Raw genomic sequence first — 15,816 nt, 5'->3', positions numbered from 1 at the left:
TATTGAAAATACTCATCAAGAATGAAGGGAAAATAAAGACACTCTCAGTGAAGGAAAATGAAAAGAATTCATATCCAGTAGACCTACTTTAAAACACATGCTAATGTAAATTCTTCAGACAGAAGGGAAATCTGGAACTTTAGAAATGAAGGAAGAGCATCAGAAATGAGAAATATCTGGGTAACCATAATAAACTATTTTCATCTCAAATTCCTTAAAATATATATGACCATTGAAAGCAAAAATTATAACATTGTTTGGCAGGGCTTTCATTGTATGCTGAAAGACACGGATAGGGAGCTTTTGTGCTGAGCATTTTATGTGAATTATTTCATTTAATCTAGGCAAGAAAAGAACTCTACGGTGCAAGGAAGTTGATAAATGGAGTCATTGTACACATCCATCTGACAGTGGGTCTATCAGTGCCTGAGTTCATTGTCAGGACAGATACATTTAGCTGCTTGTAGAACTCTTATATGGGTGCCTTAGTCCTTTGAGTTAGAGTCATTATGATAGGAAGCCCCTGAAACCACCATTCCTTTATCGAAATAATAAATCAGAAACAATACCACATTCTGGGAAGAAAGGGAGAAAAGTCTTGAAGGGCATGAGGGTGCTGGTCCACATCATGTCCTAGTCTAATTCACCAGTATGGCCCTGAAAAACACTAGAAGGATCATGGCAGGTATTTTTAGATTAGTGTAAACTTAACCAAGTTTTAGTTCCAATCAAAGCCACTATGCCAGATGTTATGTCTTTAATGGAACTGAATTCTTTGAAATTCATGTCAATAAGTAGAATCAAAATCAGTTCACGTTCACCTGGCAAGGACAGTAGTACACATTCATGGTCAGCTCTGGATCTCTTGTTCTAGGTCTACCTACCACAATATAATCCAAAGGGACTTTGATCATCTGGATATGCTGCAGAACATCACACTGTTCTCAATATGTTCATTGGAACTGATGAGTAGTAAGTGGTGAGTCCTCTGTCGTGTATATAAGATGGTGGGAAAGTTCTACGAAGATTTAGAGTTTTGCCACATTAGTGAAGGTTTCAGGGATCCTGTAGCCTAGTGTATGTTGGAACATTCCTTCAAGGTAAGGAACAAATTGTTGCACATTGTACTTCCTACAACTAGAGGCACAGTGCCTGTAGGTCTCTTTTGATCTCTGGAGACAGAATATACCACACTTGGGAATACTCTCTGGCCTATTTTTTGCCTGACTTGGAAGCAGCCAGTTTTGAGTGCAGCCCAGAGCAAGAAAGAGGGAATTGCAGCAATTTCAGGCTACGGTATAAGCAGTCTGCAGCTTGGATCATATCAGTCAGTAGAACACATGTGCTAGAGAGAATATGTAAGGATGCTGTGTGGAGTCTCTGGCAAACTCTCGAAGAGGTATAGTTCTAAAGTAATGCCAAGCCATATTCAGCAGAGATCTATTTCCCATTCAGAAAGCAGCTCCTGGTGCTACTGAGCCCTGTAAGAGGCCGAAAACCTTATCATGCACTCAAGTGATTATGTGGTTGGAGATGTACATTGTGAGCTGGGTTTAGTCAGATCCGCCAAGTCATAGGCTGAGCAAGTACAGCGCAAACCGCTAGTAAGATGAAAATGGTATAATCAGTATTAGGTCAAGATAGCCTGTAGCACTGACTCCTTTCCCTCAGGTCCCTATGTCCTCATGGGGATGTATGTCCTTATAAACAGAAGATGGACAAGGGACACAATCTCAAGCTTGGTTCATGAATAGGTCAGCTCAGCCATTGATGCAAGCTAAGAATGGGCACAGTCACACTCCAGCTCTACTCAGGAGTGGTCCTGAAAGACAGCCCTAAGGAATCCCCAATGGAAGAGCGTCAGACAGTACACTGGGTCACCAATTTGCTGTGGAATGATGTGTAAGTCAGGATCCATTATAAGATAGAAATCACACAAGCTACTGTAAAAGGGAGAATTTAACGAAAGGACTGTTAACTAAGGATGGAGCTATCAACTAGGCAACTGAAATGGCAAAAAGAGAACACAAAAGGTGTCACAGAAGTGGCAATTGCAGGAAGTAGCTATCACCCTGCTATGGTTTGGATATTTGATCCCTCCAAGCTTCATGTTGAAAGGTGATCCCCAGTGTTAGAGGTGGGGCATCGTGGGAGGTGTTTGAGTCATGGAGTCGGACCCCTCATGAATAGGTTGGTGCTGACTGTCCTAGTGATTGTAAGTTCTTGCTCCGTTAGTTCCCCCCAGAGCTGATCGTTAAAAAGAGCTTGGCACCTCCTACCACTCTCTCTTGCTTCCGCACTCGCCATGTGGTCTCTGCGTGCAGGCTGCCCTTCACCTTCCACCAAGTGGGAGCAGCCCTCGCCATGAACAGATTCCAGTGCCATGCTTCATGCACAGCCTGCAGAACCACGAGCTAAATAAACCTCTTTTCTTTATAGATTAGCCAGCCTCAGGTATTCCTTTATAGGCACACAAATGGATGACAAAGAGAAGGGGTAAGAGTTATTAAAACTAAGAAGCATGGAGGAGGGGACCCAAAGAGCTGCAACACAGACCTGTGAGATGGGAGTTGCTTTCAGTGGGTATGAGTAACAGCTCAGAAGAGGGGCCCTTTGGGACTAGGGTCCAGTCTTCCAAGGAGGGGCTCCAGTCATCTGGTGCTGGTTTCTCTGTGGGGGTATAAAGAGGCTGGGTCTGAAAGTGTGGGAAAAACTGAAACCTGGAATCAGCTGCTGCTCCTGGAAGGAACTGTTACTGCTGGGCGAAGAAACAGTACTTTGGATGCTCATGGGACTAGGAAGCAGAAAGGAAAGACCAAGTGCCTTCCTCTTCTTCTAGTCTTGCAGGCTCCCTCTCGCCCAGTTCTGTTCAATAGAGACGTAATGCAAGCCACATATGCACGTCACATATGTAATTTTGACTCTTCTAGTAGCCACATTAAAAAAGGAAAAAGAAACAAGTGAAATTAATTTTAATAGTGTATTTTATTTAGACCAATATATCCAAATTATTAACATCTATTCTGTACAAAAAAGAAATGAAATAGTTTAGATTTTTTTTTGTACTAAGTCTTCAAAATCCATCATATATTTTAAACTTACAGAATACCTCAATTCCACCTGGCTACATTTCAATTACTCAATAAACCACGTGTGGCTAGTGGCTAGTGTATTGGATGGTAGAGCTCCAGCCCCCTTACTGTCAAAGTCTATACAGCTGGCAAAGCAGAAATGTGGTTTGCAGAGTCCCAACCCCAGCATCAAATAGCAGGGTGTGGATGAATGGGTTTGGAGCTGAGAGATAATAACCCATAATTGGATGTTGCAGGTTGGGCTTTCCTGGCAGATGACGCTGGGATGGACACCAAATACAGGAAGTTTATTAGGAAAGGCTCTCAGGATCAATCCCTATGTGGGAAGGAAGCCACTAGGTGTGTGTTATAGCTTTGTCCGAAGATTCTAAGAGTTATCTTAGTTGTGCTTCAGCACTATCTGAATTACACTGGACCCCTCCACCCTGGAGGGAACAACAATATGTTCTTTCTGGAATAGATAGATATTGTTGGAATGGGTTTATCTTTCCTGATTTTAGGATCTTGGCCAGCACTATTACCAAAAAGCACAGAGGGTCTGATTTACTGACACAGAATATACATAACACAGCCTTAGATTAAGGGACCCATGTTCTAAGAAAACAAATGTGACAATGGGCACAAGAGCACATTGGATCCAAGTGGTCCTACCCATGTATTATATTTAAAAAGCTCCTGACCTAAAAGACTGTAGGAATGGCTTCTTGAAGGCATAGCTAAGGCACTAGCTGAGGGACGACACCCTGGGAACTTGAGAGGTACTTCAACGTGAGGCATATACTTCGAACTAATAGATATTATATTGGTCTATGTCCTTGTGTTATGCCCTTGTACTCTATGTCCTAGGATACAAGGATCTGGGAGATAAGGGGTAGAAGTAGGAGTGGCCTTACCTTTATTCTCAGTGACATACATGGGAATTTGTACTTCCCGTAACCACAATTCTATGCTCTGTGGGATTAGAGGTCCTAATTCAGGCATAAGGATAGAGTAAGGGTCCTACCAAACTTAAAGCTATGGTTACAGAAGTTCACAGTTTAATAGGAGTTACCGTATTGGCCAGGGTAATTGATCCTGAGTATCGTAAGATAGGAATATTACTACTTAGGAAGTAGGAAGGGATATATCTGTAATTCAGATTTGCTGATGAGCTTCCTGATACTTTATGCTCAGTGATGAGACAATGCCCAAACAGCAGACATGGCCTGGCATGATGAAGAGAGATGAAGGTCTGGATTAGTCTACTAGGCAAGCAACCTAGACAAGACAAACCACTGGCCGAGAGTGAGAACAATTTAGAAAGGTTGTTAGAGGAGGTTGATGGTTAATATCAATTGCAGCCTGTAGATCAAGGGAAGTGGGGGAAATAGCTTGTTCTAATAACTGTCCTGTGGTAAAGGTTATTTATTATGACTGGCCAGTACCTGGAACACAAGACAGAGTGGACTTACTATGGGAAACTATGATCTGGGTCAGGTGAAGGGTGCACTGTGACGCAAGCTGTTGACGTCTTGCTCATGTCTACTCAATGCTTACCTCTAGGCTCTGAGAACTGCCTGCTGAGGAGGCCTGAGGGCCCTTTCTTGGCCATAAGAGAACAATCAACTCATTCATAAAGAAAAATGGAATTGCAGAGCAGGAGTTGGGGGATAAATATCCTACTTTACTCTGCCCTCACACGGAATAACTCAGTGTGGGATACACTGTCCCAGAATTATCAGAAAGTTGAGCTCCATTTTCCACATCGGCACCTTGCTATATAATGTGCTTTTTGTTGGCTTCTTTCCCTTTTCTAGTTTTCTTCCCCACTGCCTCACCTCCCTGTTTTTCTTCCTCACTACTCCAACGTTTGCTGTGATCGTCTCTCCAATAAACTACTTGCACTCGAGTCCTTGTTTCATAATCTGCTTCTAGGGGAACCCAAAGTAAGATAAGCATTTTAAAAAATAATTAATTGTGTTAGTGGCATTAGAAATTAAGATTTTTCAATGTAGGAGAAAGAAAAATATGAAATAAGTAAGTTAAGTAAAAAATCTGTAATCTTGAATTTGATTTGGAAATTTGAGTGTAGACTCATTATGTATATTTTATTTTAAAAAACACATTTCCTAACTCTGTCTCCTGAAAAGGCCTAGAAACAATGACCAACCCTGGAATGACAAGAACTTCTGATAGCCAGGTTGTAGTTTCTAAACATCATTTAGACTAAAAGCAGCCAGAGGAGAAGTGGCTGATTTCAGGTCTAGTGAAGAAAATGTATGAAATGAGCCTGGGACATCTCGTCATACCAGAAAGAAAACACTATCAACGACTACTTAGATTATGTCAAAAGCACACAGAAGCCAACATAAAGGGGCTCTCATGGGCCCAAATTGGGATAATTTAAGATTCAAAAGGATAATATTATCAATGGAATAAAACTAATCAACTACGTTAGAATCCAGAATTTCATAATAAAACCAAAAAACAAACAATAAAAGAAACTTAATTAGCCACTTTGAATGCCAGAGAAACAGTTCAATGATCTGAAAACAGATAAATAAAGGGCAAGAATGAAGATTTTACCTTGCCTTTTCTGTACAAAGTATATTTGAGGGCAACAAAATGCTTGATGAAGAACAGGTCTTCTCTTTAGAATAAGACCAACTAATAAATGAAGAAAAAAGTGAAAAAAAATAGAGTATCACCATTTAAATCTGGATGGGGCCAAATCATGGGGTAGCATATTTGAAAGGTAATTTGTGATGAATTTACAGTTGTTGAAGCTGACTGACAGATATTTATGGGTTCATTATTCTTTTACATATATTTCTGTATAAGGGGAGATTTCCCACTATTATAAAAAAGCCTTTAAAAAATAATATCATGATTGCAGCTTCAATTAACAAAATAATAGCTTGATGAGATCAACCCTCCCCTAGATAGCAATATAAAATCTGGACAAAATGCTTTTATAAAAAAATAACTATTTAAGGCTGGGCGCAGCGGCTCATACCTGTAATCCCAACACTTTGGGAGGCTGAGGCAGGAGGATTGCTTGAGGCCAGAAGTTCAAGACCAGCCTGGGCAACAAAGCAAGACCCCAGCTATACAAAAAATATAAAAAATTAGCCAGGCATGGTGGTGCTTGCTGTGGTCCTAGCTACTTGGGAGGCTGAGGTGGGAGGATCATTCAAGATCAGAAATTCAAGGCTGCAGTGAGTTATGATTGTGCCACTGCACACCAGTCTGGCTGACAGAGTGAGACTCTATCTCTAAAACACCCCAAACCAAAACAAAACAAAACTATTTGAAGGTACCAGACAGTGACCAAAAGCAGGCAGAAAGTGGAGGAAAGCTGAGGCTTGAAACATGTAAACGGCACCAGGAGAGATTTGAATATTTGTATCTGTTTTCTCTGGCAACACTCCAAAGGCACAGTATTACTGGCTGGAAGTTTCAGAAGACAGAAGTCAGATATGGAAGAGTGGCTGACAAATGGGAGGGGATGAGCATAAATCCCAGAAAGGAGGGAGCTTCAGAGAGGACAAGCCCCTCATCTGCATATAAGGTCTTCCCAACTATGTGATTGATCATTGAACAATAAAGGCCAGGCAGAGACTCCAGAGGATCCAGAAAAAAGATGAGATGGTTTTTTAAAGAACTTAGCAGAGATTTCAGCTAGTGGCCACTGCATGAGAGACAGAAATTAGAGTCAGAAACCAGAATAATTAAAAACCTGGTAGAAAATATATCAACACTATTTGGTGCAAAACCTAACAGAAATATAGCTAAATCCAGTCTCAAAAATGTATCATTTATAATGTTCACTACACAAATAAAAAATTACTAGACATATTAAAACCCAGGAAAATATGATCCATGGTCAAGAAAAAAAAAGTAGTCAATAGAAACTAACCCCAAGATAACAAATATTTAGAACTAGTAGATAAGGACTTTAAAGCAGCCATTATAAATATGCTTAAGGACTTGAAAATTTTGTCATAATGAATGAACAAATGGAGAATCTCACTGGTGGAATTAAAACTGTAAAATATTATAGAATTAAAAAGTACAGTAACTGAAATGAAATGAAAATTTCACTGGATAGGCTTATCAATAGATGGAAGACAATAGAAAAAGGATCAGTGAACGTGAAGATAGATCAATAAAAATTATCCAGTCTGAAAAATAGGGAGAAAAATAGCTGCAAAATAATGAACAAAACATCAGTGCCCTTTGGAACAATATCAAGTGATCTAACATATATGTAATTAAACTCCAAGAAGAGTAGAGAGAAAACAAAGTAGAAAAATTTTGAAGAAATCATAACTAAAATAACCTCGAATTTAGTAAAAACCAAAGCAACACAAAACAAAAAAACCCAACCAGATTACAGATGCAAGAATGTCCATGAAATACTATTTTATCTATCAATTAAAAAAAAGAATGTCCACAAATCACAAGTAAGAAAAATACAAGAAACCTACATCTAGGACATTGTATTAAAATTGTCAAATATCAAATAAAAAGAGAAAATCACCTGAAAAAAGGACACATTGCATACAGGGAAACTACAACACAAAGATGGCTGACTTTTAATGAGAAATAAACGGTAAAATACGCCGTGTTTGCGGATTGGGAAGCTCAATATAGTATTAATAAACATGTCAATTCTCTCCAAAGTGACGGATTTAATTCAGTATCAATCAAAATCTCCGGAGGATTTTTTTTGTAGATATAGATAAGCTAATTCTAAAATTTATATGGATGAGCAAAGGAACTAAAGCAAGTTTGAAAAAGAACAAAGTTGACAGAATCACACTACCCAACTTTAAGACTATATTTATTTATTTATTTTTTTCTTTTAAACATCTTGGTTTCTTTGAAACACTGTATTTTAAAAGCATCGATGATATGGCAAGATGGAAAGGACAGACATGCAGACACAGAGAGTCACAACTTACCGGAGCAGAAACCCATGAGCAGAAGTCTCTGCAGGAACCAGTGCCAGGGTAGGAACACTCATGCTGTAACTGACAAATTGCTGGAGGCCCAGTGTGGACAAGCCCGATGGGTAAAAACTCCAGGGGTACCCAGTCATGGGAACCTCACACTTTTGTGAATTTTACTCTCAGGAGCTCTACCACGTCTTCACAGTGAAGATATCAGAGAAAAACTCCCCTGTGCTTCTGGCGGATGGTGGGGTCTGGGGAACCATTTTGAAGTGCACCAGAGTATAATGTCCTAAATGAGGACCACACTTGGGAGAAACTATTTTACTAGAGTCTAACCTGCTGGGGTGATATCAAGGCAGTGAGGTATTGGCAAAGATACAGACAAATGAATCAGTGGAACAGAATAAACAGTACAGATACAGACCCACACAAATATAGCCGTTTGATGTTTGATAAAGGTGCAAAACCATTAACTGATGAAAAGATAGTCCTTCAACAAACATTGTGTTGGAATGATGTTTATCAAAATGCAAAAAATAAAATATATAAATATACAATCTAAATGTAAAGGTAGAACTATAAAACTTTTAGGGTAAATAGGAAAAAAATCTTTGTGACTTGGAGTTAGATGAAGAGTTCTTAGAAATGACAGCATAAGCACAATTCATAAAAGAAAAATTGATAAATTGGATTTCATCAAAATAAAAAATTTTGCCCAGCTAAAGACACTGTCAAGAGAATGAAGATACAAATTATAGACTGGGAGAAGATATTTGCAAACCACACACCTGACAAAGGAGTTTTATGGAGAATGTATAAAGAACTCTGAAAATTCAACAGTATGAAAACAAACAATCCAATTAAAAATGGGCAGGGTACTGAACAAACATTTTACCAAGGACGGTATAAGAATGACAAGCACATGAAAAGTTGTTAGACTTCATTATTCTTCAGGAAAATGAGAATTAAACCACGATGAGATACCACTACGCATGTGTTAGAATGACTAAAAGTACTGATTACACCGAGGGATGGAAAGGATGCAGAGAAACTGGTTATCTCACACACTGCTTGTGGAGGTGCAAAATGGTACAGCCACGTTGGAAAACAGTTTGGCATTTTCTTATAAAGTTAACCGTACATTTACCATATGACCTATGTATATGTAATACACTCCTCTGTATTTACCCTAGATAAATAAAATCCTGTGTATGAACCCTTATTTTCACACAAATACATGTACATAAATTTGCATAGCAGCTTTTTGTATGTATGTGTGTGTGTGTGTGATAGCCAAAAATTGGAAAAAACCCAAGTGACTTCGAACAAGTGAATGATAAACAAAGTGTGGTACATTCATCTACCCAATGAAATACTACTTAACTTTTTGACATTCCTATCAGCAACAGATGAGACAGCCAGTTTGTCCATATCCTCACCAGAATCTGGTGTTGTCACTGTATTTTTTTTTTATTTATTTCATCAAATTATGGGTGTACAGATGTTTAGGTTACGTGTGTTGCCCTTGGTTCCCCCCCACCAAAGTCCGTGTTTCAAATATGTCCATCCTTCGGGTAGTGCGCATTGCACTCCTTGTGTATACAAATACCCGTCCCCTGATTAGGTGTGTAGTGATATTTCATTGTGGTTTTCATTTGCATTTCCCTAATCGCTAATGATGTTGGACATCTTTCCATGTGCCTATCTGCCATCTGTATATCCTCTTCAATAAATGTTTCTTGGTGTTTTTTGCTAATTGAAAAAAATTAGACTGTTTGGTTTTTATGTTTTTTTGATAGTTCCTTGTATATTCTGGGTACTGGTCCTTTGTCAAACACGTGGCTCACAAATATCTCCTCCCATTCTGCAGCTTGTCTTTTCATCTCCTTAACAAAGTCTTTCACAGGGCAAAAGTTTTTATAATTTTAATGAGGTCCAATTTGTCAACCTTTCCTTCTATGGATCGTGCTTTTGATGCCAAGCCTGAGGTTATTTATCTAGCTCTAGATCCCCCAAATTTTCTCCTATGTTTTCTCTAAAAGTTTTAGAGTTTTGTTTTACATTTAAGTCTGTGATCCATTTTGAGTTGAAGAGAAACATCTAGAGAAATTTGTCCACTAAAGATTTATGGTCTTGAATATAAATCAAAACCATACAACATGATAATTTTTTCTTTTTAGAAAAGTTTAGAGTTTAGGTGCAAGGATGAAGTAGGTGGAGGGCTGGGTTCATCCAAAGGTGGAGAGACAGAGGGTCCTTGGTGGTAAAATTGTAAGAGACTGCTCACTGGACAAAGGAATCTAAGCTGGGGACAGGGATGAAAGTATGATGGTGTGATTGGTAGTAAAATATGGGTAAGGTCAATCTCTGAGAAGTCCTAATCAGGACTGAAGAAACATTTGGATCAGTGCAGAAGAATCAGTAGCTCTATAGCAGGGGTCTACAAACTTTTTCCGTTTAAGTAGGTATATCGGGCTTGATGTCCATACAGTCTCTGTTGTATAACCACTTGGCTGCAGACTACAGCTTTCCGACCTTTGTCCTAGAGGATAGAAGGCCACACAAAAAAATCAGAGAGTGGGGTGGTTAAAATGAACATTGTTACTTGTGCTCTGCGATGAGTGGTGATGACGACTAGGGCAATGTTACCCAGAGCGTGGTCTGTGGACCAGAACCAGTGCATGAGCTGTTTGTTACCAGTGAGATAAATACAGAGACTGAGAATAAGCATGTAGAAACTTTTATAGCAAATAATACTAATATTACGTGTGTTCTAGCAATTAAAAATAAGGCTTATATTCTGTATGACTTTTCCATATATTTTTCTCATAATTCATTTTTATTGTTTTACATAAGAACTGGGGTGTGATCGATTAGACATTTTTAAAGAGTGGTCCTTCCCCACAGACAGCTTGGGAAGCAGTGGTCTGAGGTGTGACCAGAGTGGGTGACTGAGATGGACGGAAGTCAAAATCACTGGGGGTGAGAGCCGAGGGGTTTGGGAGCATGATCCAGCCGATGTGGAAGTCGTCAGGGAGGAGGTGACAGCAGTGGGAACCCTGTCTGTGTTCAGCACCCCGGGCAAGCAGGTGCTGCTGAGGGAGGAGGGAGAAGTGCTGAGATGCCCATTTCTCAAGGGGCATCGCCTGCTGCCACATAAAACCTCCGGCGGCTGCTGGTTTGCACGGAGCTGCTGCACTAAGCCCCCAAAGTGGAGTCACGCACGCTGAAGTTCACAAAGTGGAAACTAAGCTGTTTACCTGACCTTCCGACATATCAGGAGAGGGAGAGGTAAGAGCCATGTTCCCAAAGAGGCCAAAATTCCCTGGCATCATAAGGAAGTCCCCTCTGCTTTAAGTTTTACAAGAAAAGTAACTTTGAAATGACCAATCTGTTTTTTGTTCTGTTTCTGCTTTCCTCAGCCCTTTTCTGTGTAGAAAACCAACCTCTGTTCGGCCCATCACAACACTCGCTCTGTTTCATAGAATGAGTGGCCCAATTGTAAAATCAGAGATAAAAGCCAATTAATATCTTTAAGCTAAACTTGTTATAATTTTGTCTTTTGACGCTGCCCATCAGTGTCCGAGTTAGCATGAGTCTTGTAGAACCTCATGCCCGTCATCACTAAGGCCAGCCTCCTCTGCCTTCTCTGGGCTGCGCTGCTGCCGGGAGAGGGGGCCACGTGCCTGACCTCTGTCTGGGGGCTTGCTAAAGAGAAACCCAATGTGTGCAAGCCCCAACTGCCGCCTGATGGCAGACCGACAGAGCATGGCCTCAGATGCAGCTCTCAGGTGAGGGAGTGCCCAGCGACTTCAGAAGTGTGAAGCCCAACCCCTCCCAATTCTAAGTTCAGGAGACAGGAATGATGTCAGGGCTGTGCAATGGGACAGCTGGCTCTGCATATATGAGGACAGCCTTGGACTGTAATTTCTCATTTGGATATAAAGTCTGTAGCATGTGGCCACTGTCAGTCCACACAGGAGCCATAGGCACTGTGGGGCAGTGGGGGAGGTACCTGCACTGAAGTCTTTCCCCGGGGAGAGGAGAAGGAGCAGGGCCTGAATCCCTGGGGTGCCTGTGGTCGTCGGATCACTGAGACTCACAAAACCTGGTCAGACATTTATTGGGGCAGCGGAGCCCGTTCTCCATGCTGCAGGCCTTTCAGACTGATAGGATTTCAATGTGGAACTCTGGCTGCTTGGAAATAACCCTATATTGTACTTCTAAAAAGTCATCAGTCTGGAAGGCAAGGCTGTTCTCTGGGACCTGGAACAGGCAGAGAGCGTTGCAAATTTGGCAGTAACATTGACGACACTGCCACATGCGCACCCAGGACTGGAGCTTGACCGCCGCCTGCTCTTGGACCACATAGATCCTCAAGAAGGCCTGGCGCCGTTTCTGTATCCGCTGCTGCATGACCATCCTCCACCAGCACTGAATCATCCAGGCCCTGAGGGCAGCGACCAGCAGGGTCCTACGCACGAGGTTTCCACGCCACCAGGCCTGGATCTTCCCAGCTGCCTGGACCCTTTTTTGGTGACGCAGTTTTGCAAGAAGCAACTAATCAAGCAAAGCAGAAGACTCCCGGTGAGTTTGTCACCATCAAACACATGTGGCTCTCTGAACAATCTGCGCTTCCCCTGGTGGTTCTGAGGACCCAGGAGACCTGGGTGGGGTTTGGCCTCTTCTTCAGTCTTGTCCACGGCTACGGGCACTTCTGCTCACCCTCAGACTCACAGTGTCCCTTGTCTATAAAATGGGGAAATGCCAGCCCTGTGGACCTCACGGGTTCACGGAACCAGGGAAAACACTTTCTGATCCAGAAGACCCGACTTGGGCTTGAGGAACCAGAGGATGCCCATGAGGACGAAGCTGGCATTTATGGCCTGTGCCTTGGTCCGAATTCAAGCCCACGATGCCACCTCCTGCTGCCTCAGGAAATGCCACAGCCCTTTGGAATCTTCCCCTCCCCTCCCTCCTGTTGACTTCCACTACTACCTCTCAGGCCCTCCTGCGCCTGGCCGACTCTTGTCTGCCTTTGTGTTTCCCAACACAGGAGCCCCACCTCCCATACGGCCTATCCCAGGCTGCGTCCTCCCGCTCCTGTCTATCTCCTGCTTGACACAGTTCACCCAGGACACGAGGGAATTTAGGGCGCAGGAGAGCAACCCTGCATCAACCACAGATGGGGCCTCCACTTCCAGGGACCCAGGGATTGGAGGGTCAGTGGTCTGCGGTTCTCTGACACTCCTGGCCCACCTACCTTCCGTTGCCTCTCTCTCTCCAGTGCGTCTGAGTCTGGGCCAGACTTCTGCAATCAGAATGTGGGGTGGGGGATTATGGGTGAGGACCAGCCTCTGTGCAAAGTCCCAACTTCCCTGGCTCCCCATTTTTTGCCTGGGTCCTATGAAGTCATCTGGTGCTTCCCTCTTCCACGGGACCCCTCCGCACCCCAGGGGGAGTGTGTCTGCCTGAGTCTTACACAACATTGACAGCCCATGGTTTGGGGCAGTGGTTCAGGTGTTCACAGCCCCTCTCGTTGCTGCTCCCCTGGCCTTGGCAGAGGCAGGAGGGGTGGAGAAGGAGATAGCCATGATGTCACAAGGGCAATTGTGACCCAGGGATGAACCAGAGTCCACAGTGGAACCACAGCCCGATGAGGCTGTCCTGCCATAAGGATGACGTCTGGTCTGGCCCTCAGCCACTGACAGAGCAGATGGCGCCTGGCAGAGGGGGGTACAGGGTCTTCCCACCGCACTGGCTCAGGCTGGCTCCAGGGCCGTCTTGCCTTCTCTACCAGGAGCCCTTCCTCAGTGGGTGGCAGAGGCCTTCTTTCAGTGGGGCTCAGAGTGGGTGGGGAGAGTGAGCAGAAGGGCTGAGGAAGGGTCTGGATGGAGGTAGCTCAGCCAGTGGCTGCTCCCTCCCTCCTGCGGCTATCCCCCCTCCTCTTGTGGCTGTTGGGTGGTGCTTGGCTTACCACCCTATGTTCCTTAAAACAAGCCTGTCCATCCTGTGTCTGAAACTGCAAGGGCTGGAGGGCATTTCCTGACATACCTGCTAGTGTAGAGATACGGCCCCCTCCCCAGGGCAGGCTCCCAGTCGTGGCAGTGGCCATATGAGTCAGTCGGTCATTCAGGCTTGCTCCCAAACCCAGCAGTCTGGTCGTCCCACTGCCATTTCTCACCACATTTCACAGCCAGCACCCGACCTCTTCCTTTCAAGCATCACCTAGTAGTATCAACTGCCACCTGGAAGGACAGAGTGTAGCTGGCTGCCCACTCCAAACGATCCCACCTTTCTCCCTCATCTTCCCAATGAGGTTGTTTGTAACATAGGTCAGATCATGATGTGGCGTTTGCGTTATCCTGACTATGTGGGTGCTACTGTCGCCCCTTCACGGAGCACTCTGATTCCCTCTCCTTTCCCATACGACATCATAAAAGCACTTTTCGTTATGGGAATGTTGAGGTATATGCAAAATTGACAGAACAGATAATGACCCCACTGTACCCAGGGCCCAGCATGTCCTGTGCTCTTCTTCTGTCTTCTCCATCCGTGAATTGATCTCTGTGTCTCCTTCAGTGATTCTCTACAGCAAACGACACCATGACCAGCAGCTTCCTGCCGTCACTGGGCAGCGGTGGGAGGCATCCTCCAGGCCATACGTGCTGGGGTGGCCTTGCCGAGTCCTGGGACATGTGGCTACTCCGTGTCGCTAAACCCTGACAGCTTTCTCTTCACCGTGGCAGCACCATTCTAACCTCTGTCCGTCACTGGAAATTTCTGCTGAGCTTAAAGGTGAAAAGTGCTGCCTTTCTGTTTCAATTTGCATTTCTGTGATGAGGGACTTGGGCAGAGCATGACCCTGCAGGGTGAGTACCTGGGCTCTGGTCCTGACCCCATTGCTTTCTGGCTGTGTGGACCTGGGCATATCTTTAGCCTCTTTGTTCCTGTTTCCTCTCAGGTAAAGGAGACAACAACATCATCCCTCTTTCCTCATTGTGGGAATTCATGTAGGTGAAGTCCTTCGAATGGCACCTGTCCCAGCATCTGCTCAGTATTGCATACTGAGCCCTGGGTGCCTCTTTGTGTAAACTGCCCGATTTTGCCCTTGGCCTAATTTCCATTGCATTCCCATCATTCCCTTGCATGATTTCCCTGGGTAATCTTCTCTTGGATTAAATATCTTTTCCTGGACTGCCTGTCATTTTCTTGTTATTTTCTCATGGTTGTCTTTCATGGCACAGATATTTTTAATTTTGGCACGGTCAAATCCATCTATCTCCCCTTTGCAGTTCTGCTTTTGTAATTTTTTATGCAAGTGCTTTTTAATCCAGGATCATATGTTTTCTATTAGACTCTGGTTTACCTTTTACATGGAGCTGTTTTAATATTTATTTTTTATGTTTTTATAAGAGAACTTTATGTACATCATTTTAAAAATGCATTCTACAAAGCTGATAATTAAAAAAGATAAATAATAACCAGCAGCCTCCTGCCTTATTCCCCCTTGGCAGATTCACCCATCTCAGAAACAACCACTTTTAACTCTTTTATGCGTGTTTTATATATTTCTCTTGTGGTTTACCTCTACAACATGCTACATTGAAAATTCTTAACTTTCACTTTTAGATATTATTTATTGACTTCTTTCTTTGAAGATGAAGACTTACCTTTTCCCATCCTTCTGCTCTCCTCTCAATATGATTATAGCACCATCTTTTTTTGGTTGAATAGGTATTCAGTGCTTACATCATTGTGATTGTATCTACTGTCCATGGCTTCGC

General features: G+C 43.0%; 1 protein-coding gene across 1 annotated transcript; it reads right to left on the bottom strand.

The window, feature by feature from the left end:
- Nucleotides 1-12,134: 12,134 nt before the first annotated feature.
- Nucleotides 12,135-13,529, bottom strand: IQCF3 (IQ motif containing F3). The gene is made up of 3 exons (XM_012654790.1): nt 13,512-13,529; nt 13,293-13,340; nt 12,135-12,589 (listed from the first exon to the last, which is right to left on the bottom strand). The coding sequence occupies exons 1-3, from the start codon at nt 13,527-13,529 to the stop codon at nt 12,191-12,193; spliced, it is 465 nt and encodes a 154-aa protein (XP_012510244.1). The 3' UTR covers nt 12,135-12,190.
- Nucleotides 13,530-15,816: the final 2,287 nt, after the last annotated feature.

Source organism: Propithecus coquereli, unplaced genomic scaffold (assembly GCF_000956105.1).
Source record: "Propithecus coquereli isolate 6110/MARCELLA unplaced genomic scaffold, Pcoq_1.0 Scaffold1, whole genome shotgun sequence".
NCBI lineage: Eukaryota > Metazoa > Chordata > Mammalia > Primates > Indriidae > Propithecus > Propithecus coquereli.
Note: the sequence above shows the minus strand (reverse complement) of the source record. Positions and strands in the feature narration are given on the sequence as shown.